We start from the raw sequence: 23,596 nt of genomic DNA, 5'->3' as shown, positions 1-23,596 counted from the left end.
TAATTAAATATTTGACGATAATCATAATATATTGTTATGTTTTAATATATTGTTATGTTTTTAAATCAAAATACGCAAGTTTTTTATTCATATTAAAAAAAATTTTTTAATTCATATTATCCATAATTCATTCTACAGTGCACGTAACTGTATACTGTAGATTTTTAGCGCTGGCAGTGAATTTTGGAACACAAAAACTGCCAATGTAGGCAGACGCGCGGCGTCTTGTAATGCCTCAATTTGTTTATAGCATGGCCAACTTTAAGAAAGGAAAATTAAAAGTTAAAAGTTACCGATAAAATGTAACTAAATTCAGTTAAAAGTTAACAGTCTATACCTAATGTAACTAAGTTAAGTTAAAATTATTTAGCTTTTCAACTTTTCAACTTAACTTTTATCTTTTTAACTAGACACTACCCAACCCTGTTATTAATAAAATGCAATGACCGCATCTATCGCGAATGATTATAATTATATTAATTGGTGATAAGTTTTAGGAATATTGTATATCGATATACCAAGTATATTCCCACCTTCGATAATTTTTCGCTCGATAACTTTATCAACGATGAAGTTCAAATATTACCGAATTGCACTCTCGAACGTTATCAGTACAGTATCAGTCCTGCCATTGGGTTTGCCAGAGCTATCTTAAGTGTAAAAATGTGTATTGGTATATAATCTTATTTTTTGGTTTATAATTATCGGGTACATGCTCTTGTATTTTCTAAACGAGTACACCAAGCGGAAAGATCGTATCTCTTGCGTGCTTAAAATAATATTTTAACCGGGCTTACTCAATATCTAAATTATTCGTTTTGACGTGCGTCTTACCAGTCAAACTGTTCCCTTATTTGAATTCGCTTTGTCTGGATTGTAAGTGAAGTGCTACGAGAGTGAAAGAATACACATTTTACTATAATAGTTGTGCTTATTATTTTGAAAATAATATGTACCTATATCAATTATCTATTACATATTTTAGGGTGCGCAAGTTCCAAAATTACTTTAGAAAAATGACGGAAACACAGTGGAGGACTTTGGGATACATGGTAAGACAAATACAGAATAATAAATTAAAGGGGTGAAGGAGGGAAGTGATACGCGGATGTAGAAATTAAAAAAAATGTTAATTATAGAGGAATAATAGATTAATATAAATATAGAGAAATTATAGAGAAGTAAGAGAGAAATAATAAATTAACGAGAACATTGGGAGCAAATAAGGAGTTAAAATGAGAAGCAAGGGATTGTCAAAATAAAAATTGAAATACTGAATAGAAATAAATTGGAAAGACGTGGAGAGAGAGAGAGAGAGTAAATTGAAATCAAGTAACCAGATAGAGAAGTATACTTAAAGTCACCTGATGAATAAAATTGAAAGAGAACTTCTTGTTGATCCAACTGGAAATAGAATTAATTAAACGTCACAATTGGTACGACATTTCGACCCAAGTATCAGGTCCTTATCAAGTAACCGAACTGCAAACCAACATGTCACAATTTTTTGAAGGTGGTAAGAATGGGGAGTCAGTGAGAAAGTTAGATATGAATTCATATGAACGGAAACGGAAATCGCGATAGGAATGTGTGCGGTTACAAAAACAGCGATAGAGCGGACAATCAAGCGTGAATGCGCTGTGAAAAAAGCACGAGTAACAATTATAGTAGTGTCAATTGTATGCATAAGATGCATAGTGCTGCGTGTTCCAATGTGAGGTGGAAACTTTGTAGTAATAAATTGAGAGTAAGCTAATTGTAAAGAGAACATTTTTTTACTCTTAAGAAAATGAATAGCTACATATATTAATATCCCTTCTTAAAATCATTGATTAAGTATTGATATTCTAATTAATGTTTTATTTTTAGATATCACAATGAATCATGACGAGATTGAGCTGCAGAAGTTAGTAATCAATCACGACTCTTCTCCGAACATCATGGAAAATCTTCACAAGCTTCTGCTAGGTGCCATAGAATGCGAGGACTTTGAGTCTTTCGAACAGATCGTGAAGGAAAATTCGAAAGAGCTACCAGCCGCCACAATCGTCAGATATGTCGACCCGAACACGGAAGACACATATCTCGATGTAGCTAGTAGAAAGGGCCTGGTGGAGTTCGTCGACTTCTTATTGCGCAAGGGAGCAGAGGTCAACAGGGTGAACGGGAGGCAAAATGGCGCTCCCATTCATTTCGCTGTTAAGGGCGGACACGTAGATACATTGGCAATTTTGTTGGCGCAATGCACAATAGATCTAGATCTGGAGGTGGGACAGCGGACTGCTCTGCACATCGCGGTGGAGAACAACGATCTGATGTGTGCCGATCTGCTGCTGAAGGAAGGTGCGAGCGCCAATGTTCTCAACAATGAGAACCTAACAGCCCTTCACTTGGCGGCAATGAAGGACCAACGCGGTATGGTGGAGATGATGCTGGCCGAGTGCGCACAGGGCTTGGAATTAGACAGATACAAAGATTGCAATAACCAGACGACACGAGAGGTGGTCGAGCAGAAAATGCCGGAACTGTCGAAGAAGTTACCGTTCAAAAGGGAAAGTAGGGAAGTAAACGCGCAAGATCTCAAGTACCACCTAAACAACAGGGACGAGGCAAACTTCCTGAAGTGTATGGAGAACATCTGGGAAGAGATTCCTCCTGGTACGGCTGAGAATCTGCTAAGGATGTGCACACAACACAATTTTCAACAAGCCGTGATGGCAATTTTGGAAAGATTCGAAGGAAAGCCGGGCTTCAGCGTGAGGGAAGCCGCACTCGCGGCCTTTCAGAGCGGTCATCATGTCATTTTTAAGGAATTGCTGAAGGTGGAACCCGAGATGGGAAACGACCTGATTCTGAGGACCTGCCGGGAATTGAAGATCGAGTCGAGGAAACAAGGAGGCGACAGTACGTCGAACCTGCAGAAGTGCGTGGAGATCCTGGTACAGAATAACGTGAATGTCCGTTGCGCTGACAGTAAGTATATCACGATAGTCATAAATAACACTGACTCTTCCTAACAATATACTTAAGTAGATTATTTTTCGAGTGTAAAAGACTCTCTACAGATTCGCTGATTGTAATTTTTAATTTTTAAGAAAAAGGTAATACGCCATTGCATTACGCGGCCAGAGCGGACAACCGCGAAGCGATAAGTCTGCTTCTCAGACGAGGCAGTTACATTGGGCATATGAACAAGTACAACGTGCCGCCCATTGTAGACATCCCGGTGTGCACGTTGTCGGACTACTTCGACGACTGCTTGAAGATGACGAAGAATCAGACGAACAAGCACATAATCGAGTTCGACTATCGTTGCCTGATGCCGCACGACACTCTCGTGAAACAGGCTGCAACCCACCGGGCGACTCGCGAGACAGAAATATTTCTGTACATCGCACGCAATAAAAATCTCAAGCATCTGCTGAAACATCCGTTGCTCTCGTCCTTTCTCTATCTCAAGTGGCTCAAGATACGGAACGTTTTGTACGCGAATTTTGTCTTCTACGGGACCTTCTACTTTCTGCTGAATGCTTACATCCTGAGCATCACGTACGAAAGTCATTCCAACGAAAACGTGACCCAACTAGTCAACGGTAGCTTCGACGTTGCTTCGGGAAGCACTTTCCTAAGTAGCTGCTATTCGGAGAATTCCTTGCGGATCTTCGTTATCGTAGTGTGGTTGCTCTTCACCGTTCGGGAGATCTGCCAATTCGCTTGCTGTCCTCGCCGTTACGTGATGGATTGGGAGAACTGGCTGCAAGTTGTGCTGATTATATTTAGCCTTATTTTATTGTATCGCGCGGAATTATGGAGTAGCGTCGTGGTAATCATATTGTCCGCCTTGGAGCTGATAACTCTCATCAGCCAGCATCCGAAAATGTCCACCAGCTTTGAAATGTTTCGGACAGTTGCTGTTACTTACGTGTGCTTACTCTTTCCGTTCATGTTCCTCATCATCGCGTTTGCCCTGGCTTTTCACACGCTCTTCAAGAGCAACAAGAATTTCTCCGACCCCGGCCACTCACTCTTCAAAACTATCATCATGATCACCGGCGAATTCAACTCCAACGACATCCCGTTCGTCTCGCATTCCATCTGGAGCCGCATTGTGTTCGTGCTGTTTGTCTTCCTCATCGCCATTGTGTTGTTCAATCTGCTTAACGGTCTAGCGGTCAGCGACACCAATGAAATCCTGTCTAGAGCCGAACTGATCGGACTCATCTCCCGAATACGCCTGATCGTCTATCTCGAAGACATAGCGTTCGGCGAACCGTTCAATTGGTTCGGCTGCGGAAACTCGGGTTTCTTACAATGGAAGCCCTTTGGTACCCTCATCAACAGACTTCTCCTGTTTCCGTATTATTTGCAAAACGGTAAAATCACTGTCATGTACGACAATCTGGACGTTCATCACGACAGATATTACGTTCATGGCAATTCGGTGAATCGCGACGAACATTGGCCTATTCTGGAAATGGATTCCGATATAATCGAACAAGCTAAACGGATTATTTCTGATAAAAATCAACTGTCGGACAACGAAAAGATAATGATCGCTTTGAATAAGCAGCAGGAAAAATTAATTGCGATAGAGAACGCTTTGAAAAATCTTAATGTCATAATTTAATTTTATAATAAATTAATAAATTAATATTAATTTTATAAAATTTAATTTTTATAACATTGGGTCCGTCGCATGTAATTACATATTTAGCGTTCAGAATGTTTAATTCCAATGTGAACGTGACTGTCACTTTTATTTCACATTTAAATGCAATTTCTGTGAAAAAAAGATAATTTAGTTTTCAACGAAATTTATATTGTTTTTATGATTTACTTCCGTTATATGCATCACGCATTTGTGTGTGCAGGAGAATAAGTCATTACAGATAAGATAATATTAAAGACTGACACATTTTACGAATTTTATACATTTTTCTGCTACCTTTTTTATGTATCAATTTCGTCATTAAAAAATTAAAAATTATATTAATTCTCACGACTGATAACAATTTGGAAAAATGCAGTATGACATTATTGCATCCAAAATGTTAAAGCTTATTTACAAAATATATTTGTATATTAACCATTTATACATTTAATATTGCATTGTAAAGTGACATATTGTTCAGATATTTACAATCTACAAATTCACACCGACAACTCATTGTACCTACATTTGTCATTTATATCCACGTCTACACTTGATAATTTACGCAGACCTGGATACTTTTAATACTGTCTGGTCATTGAGAGATAACAAAAAATAATATCTAAATGTAGATAGTAATTGATAATAGCGTACTTAAATTTCTTAAGCATTACATCATTTATTTTTAAGAATTCACGAAAATGCGTGTCACGTGTTTTGCAACTTCTTATCGGATGTGTTCTTGTAATAACTTTAGCGTTTTTCAAGTTCTGTACAAAGTGCTTTCTCTATCTGCCGTACCATTCAGTTATATGTATCTAGAACTTTAATATACTAGGCTTATATCCAGGAATTGAATATAAGAGTTATTTTTAAAACAAAAAATGAATTCGAGTTATCAAGTCTACTGTACCAACTGACCAATTTGAAGTTTAATTTCGCGAAAAATCTTTATTTTTCCGGGTCAATAAACGAGAGTTATTTTTTATTCATATTTTAAAAAATCATAGATGATTTATCATGAATTATATCTAAAAGTATAAATCTATTTTGTTTCTTTCAAAAGTAACTCTCATGGTGTGAATTTTAAAGCAATTGACTAGGAAATAAAAGTTGCAATTTGATTTCAAGGGACGGATGCTTCGCCAGTAATAAATTAACAAAAATGATTCGTTGATTATAGTTCGACCGTAACTAGCACAGATTTATTAAATCGGCTACGTTTCGACCCTTAGTTTGGGTCCTTTTCAAGCCTACAATATATCTCGCAACACTAGATTCATCTGGAATCGTTATACGTGAACACATTAGCTGTCATCGAAAGGAAGAATGTGACGTGGAGCAGATAAACGGATCTTAACTTACGTCTAAGTTACAGGTCGATGAAAAACAATATAGAATAACACCGCGCTGATTATAGCCACGATTTTGATTGGACTGAAATAGAGACCCTTTATAATGAGCAGCAGTTAAGAAAGAGGGAAATCGCCGAGATGTTCTACATTAAAAGGTCGAAGAACACTATCAACCTACAAAAAGACACCGAAAATATGCCATCGATATATGATAGAATAATAAGAGCCTCTTAAATTTCTTCTTTGTTCGCCCTCCTCTTATTTAACAACAATGATTTGCTAACGAAGGTTTGTCTGTCCTTCTATTAATGTCAGTTCGTCACGATACACTGAACGACACGGACGTTACCGATATTAACTATTTGTTCCGCGCAGCGGCAACATGTCGATTTGCTTTATCAATCCACGACTATATTGCAACGATACATTTAAATCTTCGACTATTCTATATTGTTTTTCATCGACCTGCAACATTAAACATAAGTTAAGATCCGTTTATCTGCTCCACGTCACACTCTTCCTTTCGATGACAGCTAATGTGTTCACGTATAACGATTCCAGATGAATCTAGTGTTGCGAGATATATTGTAGGCTTGAAAAGGACCCAAACTAAGGGTCGAAACGTAGCCGATTTAATAAATCTGTGCCAGTTACGGTCGAACTATCAACGAATCATTTTTGCAGTTTGATGAAAATCGAGAAATAATTTAAAAAATGGAAATTAAAGATCAAAGTTGCGACCCTCAAAAAAAAAATTGTCGATATCAATCTCTGCTTATATCTAATCTTTATCATGAATTTTAGACTTAAGATTATCTGACAAAGATTAAAACTTGTTATGTTATATATCACGTGTTACAATATTTTTCTCGAGTTTTTTTCCCAGCGTATCTGCCGGTGTTTCAGCGGGCCATTTGCTAGTCAAACTATTGGCGGCTTATTAAGCAATTTTTTTCTCTAGATTGTAAGTGCTCAAATTTACAACATATCCAAAAACCGTATGTAATAATTGTGATAATTATATTTATTGTTAATAGTGAATAGTGAAGATAATACATTGATTACCTAGCATACTTCCAAATAAGTTGAAATCCCGAAATTGCAGTACGATATTTAATTTAAGCTTTTTATAGAGACGTTCGTAGAAAATGTGATTGAATAAATTAAAATTAAACTGATGACAAAAAGTTGTAAAGGACAAAAATTATGGTTAATGAAGTAGATACTTCTATTGATCTACTAAAATAATATCATACGTAGAGTGACGTCAAAACACGATATGGTGATGTCTCCTATAAGATACTGTCATTTGAAATGAGAAGAAGATAAAAGCTGCAAACTGTCATTCTTATCCTCGAATAGATATAACCCAATATCAACAAGATGGAAATTATAAAAATTTAAATAATTTCTAATATTATTAAATTTTAACGCTTATCTCAATATTTTTATTAATGTTCTATCAACAGCGTTGTATTATATATGTTAAATTCTGTATTAAATTGTCCTCTTTTGTTCATGACGTTTGTAGCTTTGACAGAAGTGAGACACTCTGCAAAATCTTTTCTCGATAACGCAATTCCGTGAGTGTCATATTATACCCCTGCCAGCACTGACACGTGTTAAAAACGTCACTACCCAGTGAGAAATGATTCGTCGATCGACGTCGAAACGACGTCGAATCGACATCGACACCGTCGAATTGACGTCGATTCGACATCATTTCGACGTCGATCGACGAATCATTTCTCACTGGGTATGACGTGCTAACTCGTCACACGTAACGTTGCAGCGACGTCTCAACTGGTGTTTAAAACGTAACTGCCACGTCACTGTCACGTATACGTAACTAACGGCCAAATTCTTGGTGATAGAAACGTTGTAGTGACGTGTATTTTGCGACTTTATGTAACGAGTTGAGCACCTATTTGCGACCTGAAAATAATCAATCGGTTTTTTGAGAAATTAAAATTAGTTTGTACTGTGTTATGTATGTAAACTATATATATCTTTATATATTGGAGAGACAAAATGAGTGATTATATTATTTATGTGTGACAGAAATTTAAACAGACAAATTATATATTTTATTTTAAATAAAATACATAACATCTGTTAAAATTTCTGTCACAATAAGTATAATCATAATGTATTTTGCCTATCAATATTGTTTATTACATATATAACACAGTAAAAACTAATCTCAGCTTCTCAAAATCGGACGATTATGTTTTTTAATATAGATAGAACACTGAGAAAAGAGGTAATAAATTAGAAAGATGTAAAAATATATATATTTTTTATGTTACATTTAGCTTTTTATTTTCCCTTTTTATCTCTTTCGCAGTCAATATATTACCGCTTTTTAACATAAGAGTTGTAAATTTATTGACCACCTCGTCGCTTTTGTTACGTCTCTGCGACGTGACAATTTAAAGTTTTTAATTTTATAAAAATTTTATAAAAATAAGTTACATGTTATTTCAATTTATTTTTATATAAGGTACTAACCACAAAATTACAAAAAATCCGACAGACAGCTAATTAAATTCTTTTGTACGTTACGTCGCGACAACGTGTACTTAAAAGACGTATCATATTTTTTTGCGACTTTGTGACCAATGTAGAACGTCGCTGTCACGTCTAGTGCTGACAGGGACTGATCATATCATCGATCATGATTGGCTCATGTCTTATCTACGTGTTTTTTAAAGAAATATTTATCATCACGCAAGAGTTTTCATATGAAATTGAGTCTGTTTATTTTAGTATCAATCAATCGCAAAAGTAAAGTTAAAAAATTCCTTTATATCAGATCAAAACTGCGAGAATTATAACATATTGCAAGTAAAAATGATACAACAATCTCGTTTCCGCAAGAAGATGATTTAATTATCGAAACATTTAAACAATCTAATGTTAAGTAGAAACTTAAGTAGAAAATTGCGTTATCTTTTGCGACTCACAATAATTTAGAAAATTTGAAACGCAAACGCTCTCGAGCAATTTATCTCGCGTAGAGTTTTAATAGCTAATAGCATATAATGACGAACAATTAGAACAATCCTATTGATTGACATTATTATGAAATTGCTATAGCTTCAAATAAAATGTCAGGAAAATATTAATTTTTGTTACCCTTTAGTTTTTCGTTTATATTCAATAAGATGCTAAAGAAATTAATGTAAGTAAATGTAGCCAAACATATACGTTGTTTATTTATATAAATTTATTTTATGTATAAATGTAAAATAAGAAATAAAACCTCTTATAGAAGCGAACATTCTTTTTTAATACTTTGTATATGTGTGTCTGCATTTATATCTACATTTAATGTTTTTAAACTTCGCAATTATGAATTTTCTGTATGCTAAGCCTTGTGTCCACGATTCAAAAATTGTGTCCAAGTTCTTGGATCGTGGACACAAGACTTTACACTGGGAGAGTCAAGATTAATGTCAAAAATTTCTTTTTAATCCTTAATGCACACTAATTGCATATACATAGTTTATTGAAAATTGAATCGAATCCTAATTCGCAAATCCAATTTGTCTCGTTTCCGATCATTTTAACTTACCTTAATTAAATTTAAATTTTCATTGATCAATTTAAATTAAGATTTAATGCTTTTCACAGATATAAAATCAACCCTTTCAAACACCGAAAAGCAATTATGCTTATCTGCAACACGAGAATATACTTCCTTTAATGTACTTTCGATGCACAAGACTAATTCTTAACTTACAAATAAACTTCGTACTTCCTCTTGCCTTTTCTCACTCCCATGTTTCTAGAGTCCTTGTTATAAGAACTCTGCCTTAACTTATCGCGATTCAATCAGTAAACATTTATCGAAAAATATGAATCGTCCGATAGCAGCAATACGTATCATTTTATAATCCAATCTCTGCAGTAAAATCATGGATGCCGAGTTGTGTCGTTCCCTACATACCTAGGGCATTTGAACTGGTTTTGTTGTCGTTTAATGAACAAAGTATGTAAAAATTTGACAAATCAAGAATGAGAAAGAAAACATGTCGATGTGAAAATTGCAAAATCGTATGTGATAATATAGAATATAGATAATATAGAAGCATATATTCTCATAGGCATTACCAAATTTGATGTAACAAAGTATTGATGTAACAAGGCATGTTCTCCGCGAGTGACATAAACAGTTTTAAAATATTTAATGGAATTATGCAAATTTTATATAAATATTTTCTCAAAACGTTTTTGTATATTTTTCCATTTTTATAGTTTTTCTATATTATTCCTCTGTAAAATAAAGTAATATATAGTTTAATATTTTATATTTGTAATAATGTCTCCTCCAAATAATCGAGTTAGTATCAATATATCATAGATTTCAATGTTCTGTTTGTAGATACTGACATGGATCTTGAAGAGAATTCAGAGCAGGATCGTTTATTGAGCGTCTATGACTTATCCCCAGCTAACAAGGGAGCTTTTTACAAATTACTGCTGAAATCCATGCTATCCAACGATTTTCGCACTTTCAAAAACGCTCTAGATAACAGACAACAACCAAATGTCTTGCATGTCAACTATGTCTATCCTTATAACGATTCCGAAGAAACGTTACTCGATATAGCTAGTAAATCTGGTTCCACGGAGTTTGTAAAACTTTTACTGCACGAAGGGGCAAACCCGAACAGGATAAACATAATGTACAATCGCGCTCCTATTCACTTTGCTACCGAAGGCGGACACGTGGCCACATTGGCAGTTTTGCTAGCGGAACCAACGATAAATCCAAATCTCGAAGCGGGACGGCAAACTGCCTTGCACATTGCGGTGAGAAAGAATGACCTGACCTGCGCCGGTCTGCTGCTGGAGAAAGGTGCCAGCGCAAGTATTCCGAATAATAAGGGCCTGACGGCCCTCCACTTGGCGGCGATGAAGGGCCAGTGCGACATGGTGGAACTGATACTAGGAAACAGCCAACAGTATCCAGACATCGACACCTACAAAGATTACAACGACCAGACGACGCGAGAAGTGATTCAGCAGATACTGCCGGATGTGTCACTCAAATGTGAAAATCGCGAGGTAAACGTACACGATCTTAAGTACTATTTGACCGCCAACGACGAGAAGAACTTCCTGAATAGTATGAAACTTGTCAAGACAAAGGTGCTTCACAACGAAACCGAAGAACTCCTACAGATGGCTGTGGAGCACAATTTGTACAAAAGTGTGTTTGAACTCTTAGAAAGACTCGAGGAAGAATGGTTCAGTGTAAAGAAAGCCGCAGAAATAGCCGTTTTGAACGGTCACGTCCATATCCTTCAATTATTGCTGCGTGTGCAGCCGGAAGTTGCCAACGACTTGATACTGAGTGCCTGTCAGCAGCTGGGAATGCCGAAAAGACGAAAAGGCAATGATACCGATCGGCTGATGTGTGTAAAATTAATTCTGGAACAGGAAAACGTGGACGTTCATTGCACAGACAGTAAGTACACCTCAACGTATGTCATGAGTAACAGAAGGAATAACATTTTTTTAAACAATATGTAGACACACACAAAGTGTCTTAATTGTATAGATATGACAATATTCTAGATATTCTGAAAATATAATATTCTTGAAATTTTTACAGACTGTTCCCTTTGTTATAAATTTTATCTTACAGGCAAAGGCAACACGCCGTTGCATTACGCAGCCAGAGCGGATAATCGCGAAGCGATGAGTCTGCTTCTCAAACGAGGCAGTTACATTGGTCACATGAACGAATTTAACGTACCGCCCATCGTAAACATTCCGGCCTGCACGCTGTCGCGCCACTTCGACGACTGTTTACGGATGCTGAAGGAATGGACGAACAAATACGTGATTGAGTTCGACTATTGTTGTCTGATGCCGCACGACGTTCTGAAGAAACACGAGGAACGTCGGTTAACTCGCGAGATGGTAGTTTTTCAGTACATAGCTGGCAATAATGATCTTAAACACTTGCTGACGCATCCGATACTCTCATCTTTTCTCTATCTCAAGCGACAAAATATACGACACATTTTGTGCGCGCATTTTGTCCTCTACACGATGTTTTATATCCTGCTAAATTTCTACATCTTGAGTACGAGTTTCAACAATCCTGCAAATGAAACGGAAATATTTAATGACAATGTAACTTTAAAAAATCCTCTGCAGATCGTCTGCCATCAGGACATTTCTCTATGGATCCTCATTATCCTACTATTACTGCTCTTTATATTTTGGGAGATCCTTCAATTCATCTCCTGTCCTAGGAACTATTTGTTGAAGTTGAAGTTGACAAACTTGGATAGCTGGTTGCACAAGGTGCTGATTTTACTGACGGTCGCTCTGATATGCGGGGCGCATCAGGTCGGCACTTTACTGATCCTATTGTCCGTCTACAAACTAATCATACTGATCAGCTATTATACAGATAGGCCCACCAGCATTGAAATGTTCCGAACGGTCTCTGGAAACTATGTGCGTTTATTTTTTCCGCACGTGCTTTTCGTCATTGCGTTCGCCCTGGTTTTCTATACACTCTTCAAAGATAACACGAACTTTTCTGATCCCATGCGTTCGATCTTCAAGACCATCGTTATGCTTACCGGCGAGCTTGACACAAACGAAATCCCGTTTGTTGCGCACCCCTTTTGGAGCCGTTTCGCGTTCATACTGTTCATCTTCTTCATCGTTATCGTGCTACTTAATCTACTCAACGGCTTGGCGGTCAACGACACCACCGAGATCTTGAGTAACGCCGAGCTAATCGGACTAATTTCCACAATACGCACACTCGCCTATCTCGAAGACATGACAGTGAGTATACTGTTTAAAAAATCCTTCCGTTGTGGAAATTCCAGATTTTTACGATACCCTTTCCGCTTCCTCGCCAAGAAGCTTTTCCTATTTCCACATTATTTGACAAGCGGCAAAGTCAACGTCAAGCTGTACGATAGCACAAATGAGAAATACAATCAGCTGGTAGCGAGAGAATACGTTTGTAGAGAGTCTGTGAATCGTGATAAATACTGGCCCAGCTTGAGAATGGATCCTAATATAGTGGAGCAAGCTAAACAGATTATCTTGAGTAAAAATCGATTATCAGATAATGAAAATATAATGATGGAGTTGAAGAAGCTGAGGGACGAAATGATGATCCTGAGATCGAAGGTTGTGGCGCTCGCTACGAATAATACTTCAAAGCACCAAAAGAGAACAAGATGCTTTGCAATCTCCGACATCTCGCTAAATAACCTAACGGTTGACGGCGTTCCCACAGAGGGAAAATACAAAAAAAAAAGCCATGAAATCTGCGACAGTTGATACATGTGTATTTCAAAGGGAGAATTAATAATATATACTTTAAGTATATAAAAACATTCATATGTATACCATTTAAATTAATTCTTTACATATTCTATTATTTAACAGATTTTTATAAAATGACTTTTATCCTTTACAAAAGATTACTGCATAGAACTACACAAAACTTAATTTTCTAAACTAATATCAAGCAATACTGTCAAGTATGTGTTAGAATTTATTGTAAGCGATTTAACTTGGAGAGCTGCGTGTAAATCTATTAGTAAATTCAATACAATCCTAATTGTAGTAAATTTATCTAAATATTACACGATATACAAATATCTGGATGTATCGTTGAACGATATCTATACTCTATAGTATGTGCGAATTAATTATAGTTTTATAATTTGTTTAAATAATTTTGCGTAAACTTTAAGTAAATCTTTAACGATTAATAAGGTCTATTTATAATGTAACTTTTTCAGATCTATTTATAATGAGATTTTTTCTAATTTACACGGACATAAGATAGATTGTAGTTAATTTTGTTCGAATTTATATCATCTCCGTCTTTTATGCGTGCATGTGTACACTGTATACATGTCTCTGCATGTTCGTGCACGCATAAATTAGAAATAATGTATTACTAGCCAGATATATCTTGTTGCGTGACGATCTTCTCTCTCCCACGACGTATTAGTATGTCGGTGTAAAACATGTTGAAGTCAAGTCTAATTCAAACATAAATCATTTAGAAATTAATTATTTACATAATTTCATATCAATCGTGATAAAAACAGGATGAATAATAATTATGTCTATTTAATAGGATTTATCTAATATACAGGGCGTTTCTTGGAATAGCATAATTGATCTTGACTTGCTGTAAAAAATTAGTTTAGATCTCATTAACACACGCAAAACATGTCATTAAAATAATTTTGCCCTGCATCTTCGTTAATTGTTAAAACTTATTCTAGGATAGGAATAATCTTTGCTGAAAAATTATATTCCACAGAATTCTTACCGACATAATACGTTAAGTAACTTCTCATTGTTATTATCACAACCCAAATCACAAATTCGGTCTAGAAGCTGTGTCAATACTTTAATAAATCTCTCGTCCAGTGATACAATTGTTTCCTCAAAACTTCCCGTTCCATCTTTTGCTGTAGAACTGTTCTCCATCTATGGAAAAATACAGTCAATTCATGCATTACAAGTAGATATATGTGTATATTACATAGATAAAATTATAAAAAGCAATTGTAATAGAAATGTGATATATGATAGTCTTATTTAAGTGATAGATAATAATGCTGCGAAAAACTATTATCAATTAATGCCGTTAACTATAAAAACATAATTAATTTTCCTTGAACCTAAATATAAATAATATTAGTACACTTCTTGAAAATAGTTAAAGATACGCTTATAATAACGCTTTAATATATTTTTTAGGTATAGAGATTCTCAATTTATATTACTAGGTACATTTATATAATTTAATAAAATAATAAAATAGAAAATGGTTAAAATAATGTTACTTTGTTCACCAAACATATAGAAATACGTTGCTTGCCAATGTATCTTGAAAACTACATTTAAAAAACTTAATAGAAATTGCAATTTTTACAATACATGCAGATACTTTCTACGAATACATATTGCTAAATATTCTTCAAATTCATGTTCTTTAAAAACTATTAAGAAATTATTATTCCATTAATTGAAGAATAATAAATCTACAATTTTATTTTTTCAAAATTTGTGATAAATAAGAATAACTCTCGCTCGCTCTAGAAATAAAAGGATATAACTTATGATTTTTTTATCGAGACAAACATTGATTTTACCACCAAAAAGTATCGCATTTATAATATAAATATATTATCAGGAAGCTGCAATGCATATTATTTTATATGGAAATATACTGTTTTATATATTTTAGATTTTTATACTTACTTCATCTTCTACATTTTACAGAATGCGTATATTAGCAGACTATTTACGTCTACATAATGAAAATTTAAAACACGACACAACAATATAACATACAGGTACCATCTTATACAGAGATGCATTGAAATCTTTAATTCTTTCTACTCTTCTGTATTAAGATTCTGTATTAACATTCTGTATTAAGAACAGTATACGCAATATATAAAAGTGTGCATGCTAAATATTAAAATTCAAAACATCTCTGTACACGTTAGACGTTAATAGTTCTAAAATGTTAGTTGTACACCATGCAAGTTGAGAATAAGAAATCAATATATATATATATACATATGTACATCAGTCACATGTTCTTAACAATATAATAATAATGAGGGTGCCTCTATCTGCAAAGAAATGCTTCATGATTCTAGGGCTACAGAGATGCATTCGGGCGAGCTTAAAGCTGTGAAAGTATACCTCATATTCATAGACATCCTCCTGACAGGTACCGATCATGGATGTCAATTCAGCATCAATGTAGTAGCGGCTCATACGCTTAACATTAGCAGAATATTAAAACTTAATATATCAGACTCCCACACAACTCACACACAGCTCCGTTACGATTTTCTTTCCCATTACATATCCTTATCATTTATTCATTAAATGTTACATACTTTATTAGATAAAATCTTTTAAATCGCTCAAAAAATAGCTTTAAATCAAATATTGTGACTCAAGGAAAAAATGTAATCCAATTGCATAGGAAACGTATAAATTATTAATAGAAATATATTGCATGAAATTATTATACAAGGGAAAGAACATGAGACCTAAAAGTATTTATTAGTATATTCAAAAATATATTATGTAATAATAAGTAAAGCAACGTAACAAATCCAACTGAAACAATGATCGCAACTTAGAGGAAGAGATCGTTGGAGGAAACTTTGTACATGCATGCGAATTAGATAATTATTAGAAAGAAGTACGTAACGTTAAGGATTTACCTGCATAAAGTTGCAGAATTCTATGCATATGGCGCATATACCGGTGATGCAACCAAGAAGATCAGGATCCGTTAACATACATTCCTTCAGATAACTGTCTTGCAAATCTTGATGCACGCTCAGCACGTCATCAACATTACTAACCTGACATTAATTTATCAAACAGATACATAAAGTAAGTCACGTAAGAAGGGTGTACATTTTATTTGCATTAAAAGTATATATTGCAGACATCTTGTAGATAAAAATAGAATCATCACCTTGCTCATCTTATTTATGAATTTTAACCAATTCGGTTCCACGACTTCTACCATCATATAGTACTCCAAATGCTGTATACAATCAAGCATTCTCTGCCGTAATGAAAACGCCTGTCTGTAAGCCATAGCCACTTCGTGCGTGAAAGTCTTCGCTATTTTATTGCTGATCCATACCCTAAAATCCATCAGATTTTAAAATTTTGTTATGAATGTATGTACAAAGCATACACTCTCTTGAAATAAAGTAATTTACCTGCACAAGAGCCTCTCAACATATTTGCAATAAAACAAATGCCTAAACAACATTTGATAACAAGCAATGGCCTTTCTATTAATGATCAGAGAAACTGGCCATTTAACATCGTAATTGAAGACAAAAGCTTCCAAACCAGTCAAAACTTTACCTGCTTGGAAGCAATATTCTGTAAGGAAGATCAGTTTTCGTTATTGATTTCCTTCGAAGTACAATTGAATAAGTATAACACTTTTAATGGCATATACCTTTCTCATCTCTAGTTTGAATGGAGAGTATTCTAAACATTTGATATTGTAGATCGTATGGAAGTAACTCCGGCTTCAAATCATCTTTATAGGGATCTGAGTCTGCAGTGGACATGCGCAAGGCAACTTCGAGAAGAGATGCCAAGCGATGCAGAACGACATCGTACATACTCTTGTTCAGCTCGGTTTCACAGAGATTCATAAATTGGACCTAAAATTCGACAAATATTATATAAAGGATAATAAAATTTTTGGGAAATGCTAAGGAGTTCTGAATTTTTGCAGAAAAAGAAATAATTCTAAGTGTGGAAGATACTCTTCTTCTAGAAGAAGAAAATAGGAACAGAGTGGAGATAAAAGAAATATCTAGATTATATTTTACAAAGAAACGATGGGGCAAGAGCATGTAAAGAAATGCGAAGCATGTAAAGAAGCGCTACAAAATAGTTTTTAGAAATAGGGCAAAGAAAATTATTGAAAAGAAAAAGAAGTTAGAGCCCATCCTGGAGTACTGATATTAGTTGCAATTATCAAAAATAATTCGAGGCTCGAGTTTACAGCGGCAATGTTTCATTTTTATTTTATTACGATCTCGGTATACAATATTAATTATTTAAAATAACTTTTGTAAATATTTTTGCCCAAAAGTATGAATTAAATAACTATCTAATAACAATTTTAAATAATAGAAAGAACAAAACTGATGTTTAACAACATATGAGAACTGAGCTTACCACAAAATCTCCTTGCGCAAGAAGAAAATAACTCTTCACGCTACGTAGTCTACCCATCAGATCATTTTCCTTCATGAGTACTTCTAATAATTTTCTGGCAGCTTCTGAATATGCCCTATCGATAGCAGCTATGTATTTCTGCCCTTGATACTGATAACTCAATGGCTCTTGTTTTCCCCACTGTACTGTTTTTCCTAAATTTATCGAACAAATAATTTATATAAATAATTTAACAATTTGCAAAGATATGATGAATGCTTATTACATAAAGTAACATTAATAAATATGGATGATATTGTATTATTTTAAAACATACCACACTGTCTAATCACATTAAAGTATTTTCCTGTTCTAAGTATAGTTTGTGCGTGTTCATTCAAAAATACAGGTATCCTTTCCAGTCGCATGGTGTACCTCTTTTCCCAATAATCTGCAGAATAATCTACTGGAAGTTCTTCCCTTTGAATCAATTCGTTATCCTCTACAAAGAACTGACAAACGAATAAGTATAAGTGTACATTTACACAGTACAATACAAGAATTGTCTTGATACTAACTTCCTGATATGGATCGCATATCACTCCTTTGTAAACCCATTTTTCTAAAATTTGCATATATGGCATGCTCGCCGCTTGAATGAGATACAAGCACAGCTCTTTAGACTTTGCCTCGCCGCTAACGTTGTTCAGTGTCTGCTCATGCAGAAGACTCAGTACTTTGCCCCCTCTAGCATTTGCCTAGAATCAAATATTTTACATTAGTTATATCGTAATTCAAATTTTTTAAGTTAATTAGCAAATACAGCTCATATTTCCTACGATTATTTGTACATCTAGAATTAAGTGTAATTCAAGTTATTTAATTACTATTAACTGGTATTTTGCACTAACCTTACATATCGTAGATGTAATCTGAGAGAGTATGGACATCGTAAGCATAGTAGGCTGAATGTAAAACCATAGCTTCTGCAAACTTAGTTTACCGTGAATGTGTTCTGTCTCGAGTTGCACGACGAAGAGCTAAAACACGGCGTACCAAATTAATTTTTAAACATGAGAAATATAAGTACGCTATATGCTCCGAAGTTATACATATATCGCAATTTATTGTACCAAGTAATCTTTCAGCAGGGATCGTATAGCTCCTCTTAGAGCATGATTGACCTGTCCGTCGTCCGGCAAGACTTTTTCCTCGACAAATCTCACCGTCATGGAATAGTAGGCGGCTAATGGTAATATCTGTTGCGCCAATTGTTTAAATGATACACCTAGAAAATCAAACTCAACACGCTCAACTTTGCCCCCGTGACGACTATTTAGATTTCTAATAATCTTTCGACGTTTCCTTACCGACATCCGGCGATATAGTGAAAGTTTTAACAGCGTAAGGGCTGGTCAATGGTTCCGAGACGATGTACGATCCGTCTATTCCTTTCAAGCAATACAAAATGTCCCAAAGAAGTATGGACTCCTGAGATACAATCGGCACGACCTCTAGAAATAAATTTAATTGTTTAAGCCACACACGTCTTATCACATCCAAATCTCGCACTTCGCAACAAGAAACTGTTCACAAACTTTGATAATGCGTCACGGCGGCGTCGCTGTGAAAGTCCCAAGTTATACGTGGACGTTCCACCACCCAATTGTGCTTCACCAAGGCGCCGTCACTTTTCCTACAGACTTGCTGATTTAATTTCTTCCCCCCTTCCACAGCAGCTTTAATTACAGTTTTGCAAATCTGTGGAACATTCGCAACATTACACGCGTCACACGCCAGCGTGCATCATATAAGAGAAATACAGCAATTAATTGCAACACCAGCGTTATATAGAATCAAGGCGAATCTTGTGGAAGATATTACCTTCGGCAAGTCTTCCTGCGTGACGGTCGGATCCTTCAGGGAACTGGCCACTGTCCTCGGCACGGACCTCGACAAGTATCTCTTCAGCTGTTCGTCTTGAGATATCAACTCCAGAGTCTGCACGAACGGACCCAGCAGATCTACTCTGAAAACATACGTCGTTCCTTGCTCGCACGAGAACGTCAACAATATTACTGGCCCTACGTTACGTCCGGCTCACTAACTTTTTCGACTTCAGCTCCTCGTACTTCTGCACAAACAATTCTGGCTGGGACGAGATCTTGGCGAGATGCTGGATGCAGCTGTGCGGGGCAACGGCGTTCAGCGCGTTCGCCGCCGAGCTCTCCTTCTGCAGCTTCTCCAAGTGCCTCTCCGGGGCGGACTCCGAGCTGGGGAAAATAACACTCGCACGTGTTTGTCGCGGGCGATAATACGTTTCTCGCGAAAGTCCGCGGAGATCCGTTCAGATCCGCGTATTTGCAAGTTAAAAGGTGACATAGAATTGGTCGCTTACCCCAACAATTCAATCAACTGCACTATCAAATGGTGCAATTTAAATTCACTCATCGTTCCGGATTGCTCTGAGTGTCAGCCGCAATTTCAGCATCGAACGAGCAATCAGCCCATTCAATAATACTTGCAAATTATGCAAACTTTCGCTCAAATTCGCGTGGGAATAACCATTGTAAATATTCGCGGTGAATAATCCTCTCTACGTTTTTGAAAGCCCGTTGGACAGGTTATGGCAATTTTCGCGTCATCTGGCGGGCACTCGTCGCGGCCCGGCGGCAACGTTCAAATTCCACGTAACAAACGTGAACCACGTAGACCGGTAGACATTGCATTGGACCGCAGTGTCGCGCGACAAAATTTATCTGATTGCATATTTATTATAATAATTTAAACCGTGTGATTACAATTGCTATATAACTACATTTATCTATGTTTAAATGGTTTTACTTTTATCCTGGATCATTTTTGTTTTCGATCGGTACTGCGTATATCTGATACAATCAGAATTCTGAAAGACTTCGAAGAACACTAACTAATAACTTACGTATTTTCAGTAACAAAATGTGGCTTATGTATATTTAATACCATAAGAAATCAATAAACGTTCACAGCAAACTGCGAACACGGGAAAAAATGGAAAAATCTATATATGTCTCAATCGTGTAATATCGAATTATGTCTCGTGAGATCCAATTCAAAAAATCATTAGATCTTCAGATATTTGACACTTTCCTTGAATGTTTGACGACATCTAATGAGATCGAACTAAATCTATAATTAAATGCCCTAAGAGAACATAATTAGATCTCAATAGATAATAACATTGAATATTCAATAAAAGTGTCAGATCTCCAAAGATCTGATGATTTTAGAATTGGATATAATTAAATGTCACGCGATTGAGACATATACAACCCAGTGAGAAATGATTCGTCAATCGACGTCGAAACGACGTCATTTCGACGTCGATCGACGAATCATTTCTCACTGGGAATGAGATATTTCCAATTTTTTCCCTAGGAAGCATATTTTATAAACTACAAGGACGGGAAATGACTCGTCAATCGATGCCGAGTCGACATCGATACCATCAAATTGGTGTCAAATTTAACAGTGGGTGCTTACCAGCAACGTACACAGACGACACTGTGTAACACAGTGAATCGTTTTATCTTTGTTGTAAACAAGTCCAGATGGCACACATAGTTCTACGAATATTACAATTAGAAATCATATATTCATAACAAAGAACTCAAACAACGTGCGTGCTGTATGGAGAAAACGTTTTTAAAATATTCGTCGAGAATGTCTTTGGAATATTCGTTCGGAATAATTTTTGATTATTCATCGAGTTTACGTATTGCACATTGTTTATTGTGCAATACATTTTTCTTGCGCAAAAGACAGTGAAACCTGTGGCCATACCACATATAACCAACACGCTATATTCGATAGACCATTCTATTCACATTCGAAAAAGGTTGAAAGTAGTGCCAGCCGAATATTCTACGAACATAAGACAAATGTATAAGAATGACCTATGGAATACTCCAAATATTCTTGAAGAATATTCTTCAAATGTTCATAGGAGTGTCCTCTGCTATCTGGGAGGATGAAATGATTCTCTGCGTTGCACTGCATCAGTCTGTCTCTTGCTGGAAAGCACTCACTCGGCATCGTTTCGACGAATCATTTCTCACTGGAGGGGAGTCATTTTATAAATTACAAACTGTCTCTTTTGAGAAGCGGGTGTTGCGCGCAAATTATTTCTTCAATCTCCATTCCGGTAACAACTCTTGCGTCTTCCGATAATAACCACGAGCTCTTAGTCTTCTGCACAGGAGTCGAAGCTGCGCGAGGACAGTTCACTGCATCGCCACTAAAAATGACGAATCAGTTCAACCGATTGGTCGATTGCTGCCGCGATAAGTTTGAAATAATATCTAAATTGGACTGTACCTAAAAGTCGTATCGCCATGTTCAACGATCTGCGGAGTGGACGATGTCGAGCAACCGGGATTGTCAACGGAAACGTACTTTTGAATTGTGTTACCTCTGAAAGCGATAAGTAGATTCAATCAAACGATGGATTCTTGCCGCGATACGCTTGAACTAACTTAATTGTAATATATACCTAAAGATTTCACCGTTGGCGTTACGTTTAACGATCTGTGGAGTAGAGGGTGTCGAACAATCGGAATTGCACACAGAAACAACGTACTTAGGCTGACAAAACGTCTGTGCAGCCACGCGCGAAGCTTCGCTCTCGTCCGCCGATTTTTTAAATCGTTTCATCAGATTCTGATCCTCGTCGCTGAACGGACACTTCTTCTTCCTCGACAAGTACGATTTGCTTTGCAAATCCCTTATGCTAAGATTTTCCTTGTCCTGCCTGCTCGCGACAGAATGCCAACATGAATGGAGAAGTGCAGCGATTGTCTACATGCGAATTAATTGTTAATTAACGTTACGTTTTATAATTTTTGTCAATAATCGTTTGCATATTCGCGATGAACTGTTCATCGTCGTCCTCCGTGTCCTCTACAAAGGTGATGGTAGGCTGCTTCTGCGTCAAACTGTTTCTGTGTATAAAACTAGAGCTTATTTCTCCTGTAAAAAAAAAAAGAGTAAAACTCGCGGGATCTCGGCGATACAAACATAATGCAAATTTTATTGGCTGCGAATCAACAATTTACCTGTCATAGTGAGCAAAATATTTTTGTAATCAATAATATTGTTCTCATTACGTTCCTTATTCTTCCTCGTCTTTGCAACAGGTTGAGGTATTTTGTAATTTGAGTGGTTATCACTCGGAGGTTGCGGAATCAAGGGTTTCGGATTTATCTGTCTGTCACCTTTATCCATGATCCGGCAAACTGCTTGTATCTGCGTGAAATTGGAATTTACGTTCTCTTCCCATTGAAAGAAAGAAAAACTTATCTTCTAACAATGGCGAGCCAATCAGAGGCTGGATATGGCTGGATACCGCATGTTCAGACTCTGATTAGAGGGTCTCTATGTACTTCTATCTGCACCGCTCACTTCGCCGCCATTTTTCACGAATTGACCAATCACGGTCAAGTATGAGTAGAATATGCAACTGTGATTGGTCAATTTCTTAAAGCGGGGAGCACACACTTTTGCATAAGCGCATAAGCGTATAAATAACGAATTTGATTGGTCTACAAGCAAATGCATAAGGAAATGAACCAATCAAATTCGTTATGCATATGTTTATGCACTTATGCTGCTTATTAAAGCGGGGAGCACACACTTTTGCACAAGTGCACAAGCATATGCAGAAGGAATTTGATTGGCTCGTTTCCTACTGCATTTGTTTGTGGACCAATCAATTTCTTTATGCACATGCTTATGCTCTTACGCCAAAGTGTATGCTTTCCGCTTAACGCGCTGCTTTTGCAATCCATTGCAAAACAACGTATTGGCTGTGGTATTGGCA

General features: G+C 36.1%; 3 protein-coding genes across 4 annotated transcripts; 1 reads left to right on the top strand and 2 right to left on the bottom strand.

Moving 5' to 3' along the window:
- Positions 1 to 377: 377 nt before the first annotated feature.
- Positions 378 to 13,389, top strand: LOC105570508 (serine/threonine-protein phosphatase 6 regulatory ankyrin repeat subunit B-like). The gene is made up of 4 exons (XM_012027751.1): positions 378 to 1,747; positions 1,870 to 2,973; positions 10,394 to 11,482; positions 11,663 to 13,389. Exons 2-4 carry the CDS (start codon positions 1,878 to 1,880, stop codon positions 13,330 to 13,332), a joined length of 3,855 nt encoding a protein of 1,284 aa, XP_011883141.1. The 5' UTR covers positions 378 to 1,747; positions 1,870 to 1,877; the 3' UTR covers positions 13,333 to 13,389.
- A 149-nt stretch (positions 13,390 to 13,538) lies between these two features.
- LOC105570509 (gamma-tubulin complex component 2-like) lies at positions 13,539 to 20,378 on the bottom strand. 2 transcript variants are annotated; one of them, XM_012027752.1, is made up of 17 exons: positions 20,138 to 20,378; positions 19,848 to 20,012; positions 19,624 to 19,768; positions 19,338 to 19,500; positions 19,110 to 19,253; positions 18,873 to 19,027; positions 18,651 to 18,779; positions 18,318 to 18,497; positions 18,077 to 18,251; positions 17,761 to 17,954; positions 17,027 to 17,237; positions 16,779 to 16,947; positions 16,526 to 16,700; positions 16,266 to 16,409; positions 15,733 to 15,810; positions 14,342 to 14,502; positions 13,539 to 14,045 (listed from the first exon to the last, which is right to left on the bottom strand). In XM_012027752.1, the coding sequence occupies exons 1-17, from the start codon at positions 20,188 to 20,190 to the stop codon at positions 13,961 to 13,963; spliced, it is 2,526 nt and encodes an 841-aa protein (XP_011883142.1). In that variant the 5' UTR covers positions 20,191 to 20,378; the 3' UTR covers positions 13,539 to 13,960. The 2 variants fall into 2 exon arrangements, with proteins under 2 accessions (XP_011883142.1, XP_011883143.1); XM_012027753.1 differs by lacking the exon at positions 15,733 to 15,810.
- A 764-nt stretch (positions 20,379 to 21,142) lies between these two features.
- LOC105570507 lies at positions 21,143 to 23,106 on the bottom strand. Its single transcript, XM_012027750.1, has 5 exons — positions 22,833 to 23,106; positions 22,608 to 22,746; positions 22,271 to 22,528; positions 22,096 to 22,191; positions 21,143 to 22,015 (listed from the first exon to the last, which is right to left on the bottom strand). The coding sequence occupies exons 1-5, from the start codon at positions 22,999 to 23,001 to the stop codon at positions 21,859 to 21,861; spliced, it is 819 nt and encodes a 272-aa protein (XP_011883140.1). The 5' UTR covers positions 23,002 to 23,106; the 3' UTR covers positions 21,143 to 21,858.
- Positions 23,107 to 23,596: the final 490 nt, after the last annotated feature.

Source organism: Vollenhovia emeryi, unplaced genomic scaffold (genome assembly GCF_000949405.1).
Source record: "Vollenhovia emeryi isolate VEMERY1.0 unplaced genomic scaffold, V.emery_V1.0 DF939120.1, whole genome shotgun sequence".
NCBI classification, from domain to species: domain Eukaryota; kingdom Metazoa; phylum Arthropoda; class Insecta; order Hymenoptera; family Formicidae; genus Vollenhovia; species Vollenhovia emeryi.
This window is presented reverse-complemented; position numbering and strand designations above follow the sequence as displayed.

Coding starts and splice junctions, on each gene's coding strand:
- LOC105570508 (XM_012027751.1), top strand. CDS start 1,878: ATGAATCATGACGAGATTGAGCTGCAGAAGTTAGTAATCAATCACGAC. Junction 2,974..10,393: donor GAATGTCCGTTGCGCTGACA/GTAAGTATATCA, acceptor TTCTGTTTGTAG/ATACTGACATGGATCTTGAA. Junction 11,483..11,662: donor GGACGTTCATTGCACAGACA/GTAAGTACACCT, acceptor TTTATCTTACAG/GCAAAGGCAACACGCCGTTG.
- LOC105570509 (XM_012027752.1), bottom strand. CDS start 20,190: ATGAGTGAATTTAAATTGCACCATTTGATAGTGCAGTTGATTGAATTG. Junction 14,503..15,732: donor AGGATGTCTATGAATATGAG/GTATACTTTCAC, acceptor ATTTTTCCATAG/ATGGAGAACAGTTCTACAGC. Junction 14,046..14,341: donor TTACTTAACGTATTATGTCG/GTAAGAATTCTG, acceptor TGTTTGAATTAG/ACTTGACTTCAACATGTTTT.
- LOC105570507 (XM_012027750.1), bottom strand. CDS start 23,001: ATGGATAAAGGTGACAGACAGATAAATCCGAAACCCTTGATTCCGCAA. Junction 22,529..22,607: donor ATTGACAAAAATTATAAAAC/GTAACGTTAATT, acceptor TGTCGCGAGCAG/GCAGGACAAGGAAAATCTTA. Junction 22,016..22,095: donor CATGGCGATACGACTTTTAG/GTACAGTCCAAT, acceptor CGTCATTTTTAG/TGGCGATGCAGTGAACTGTC.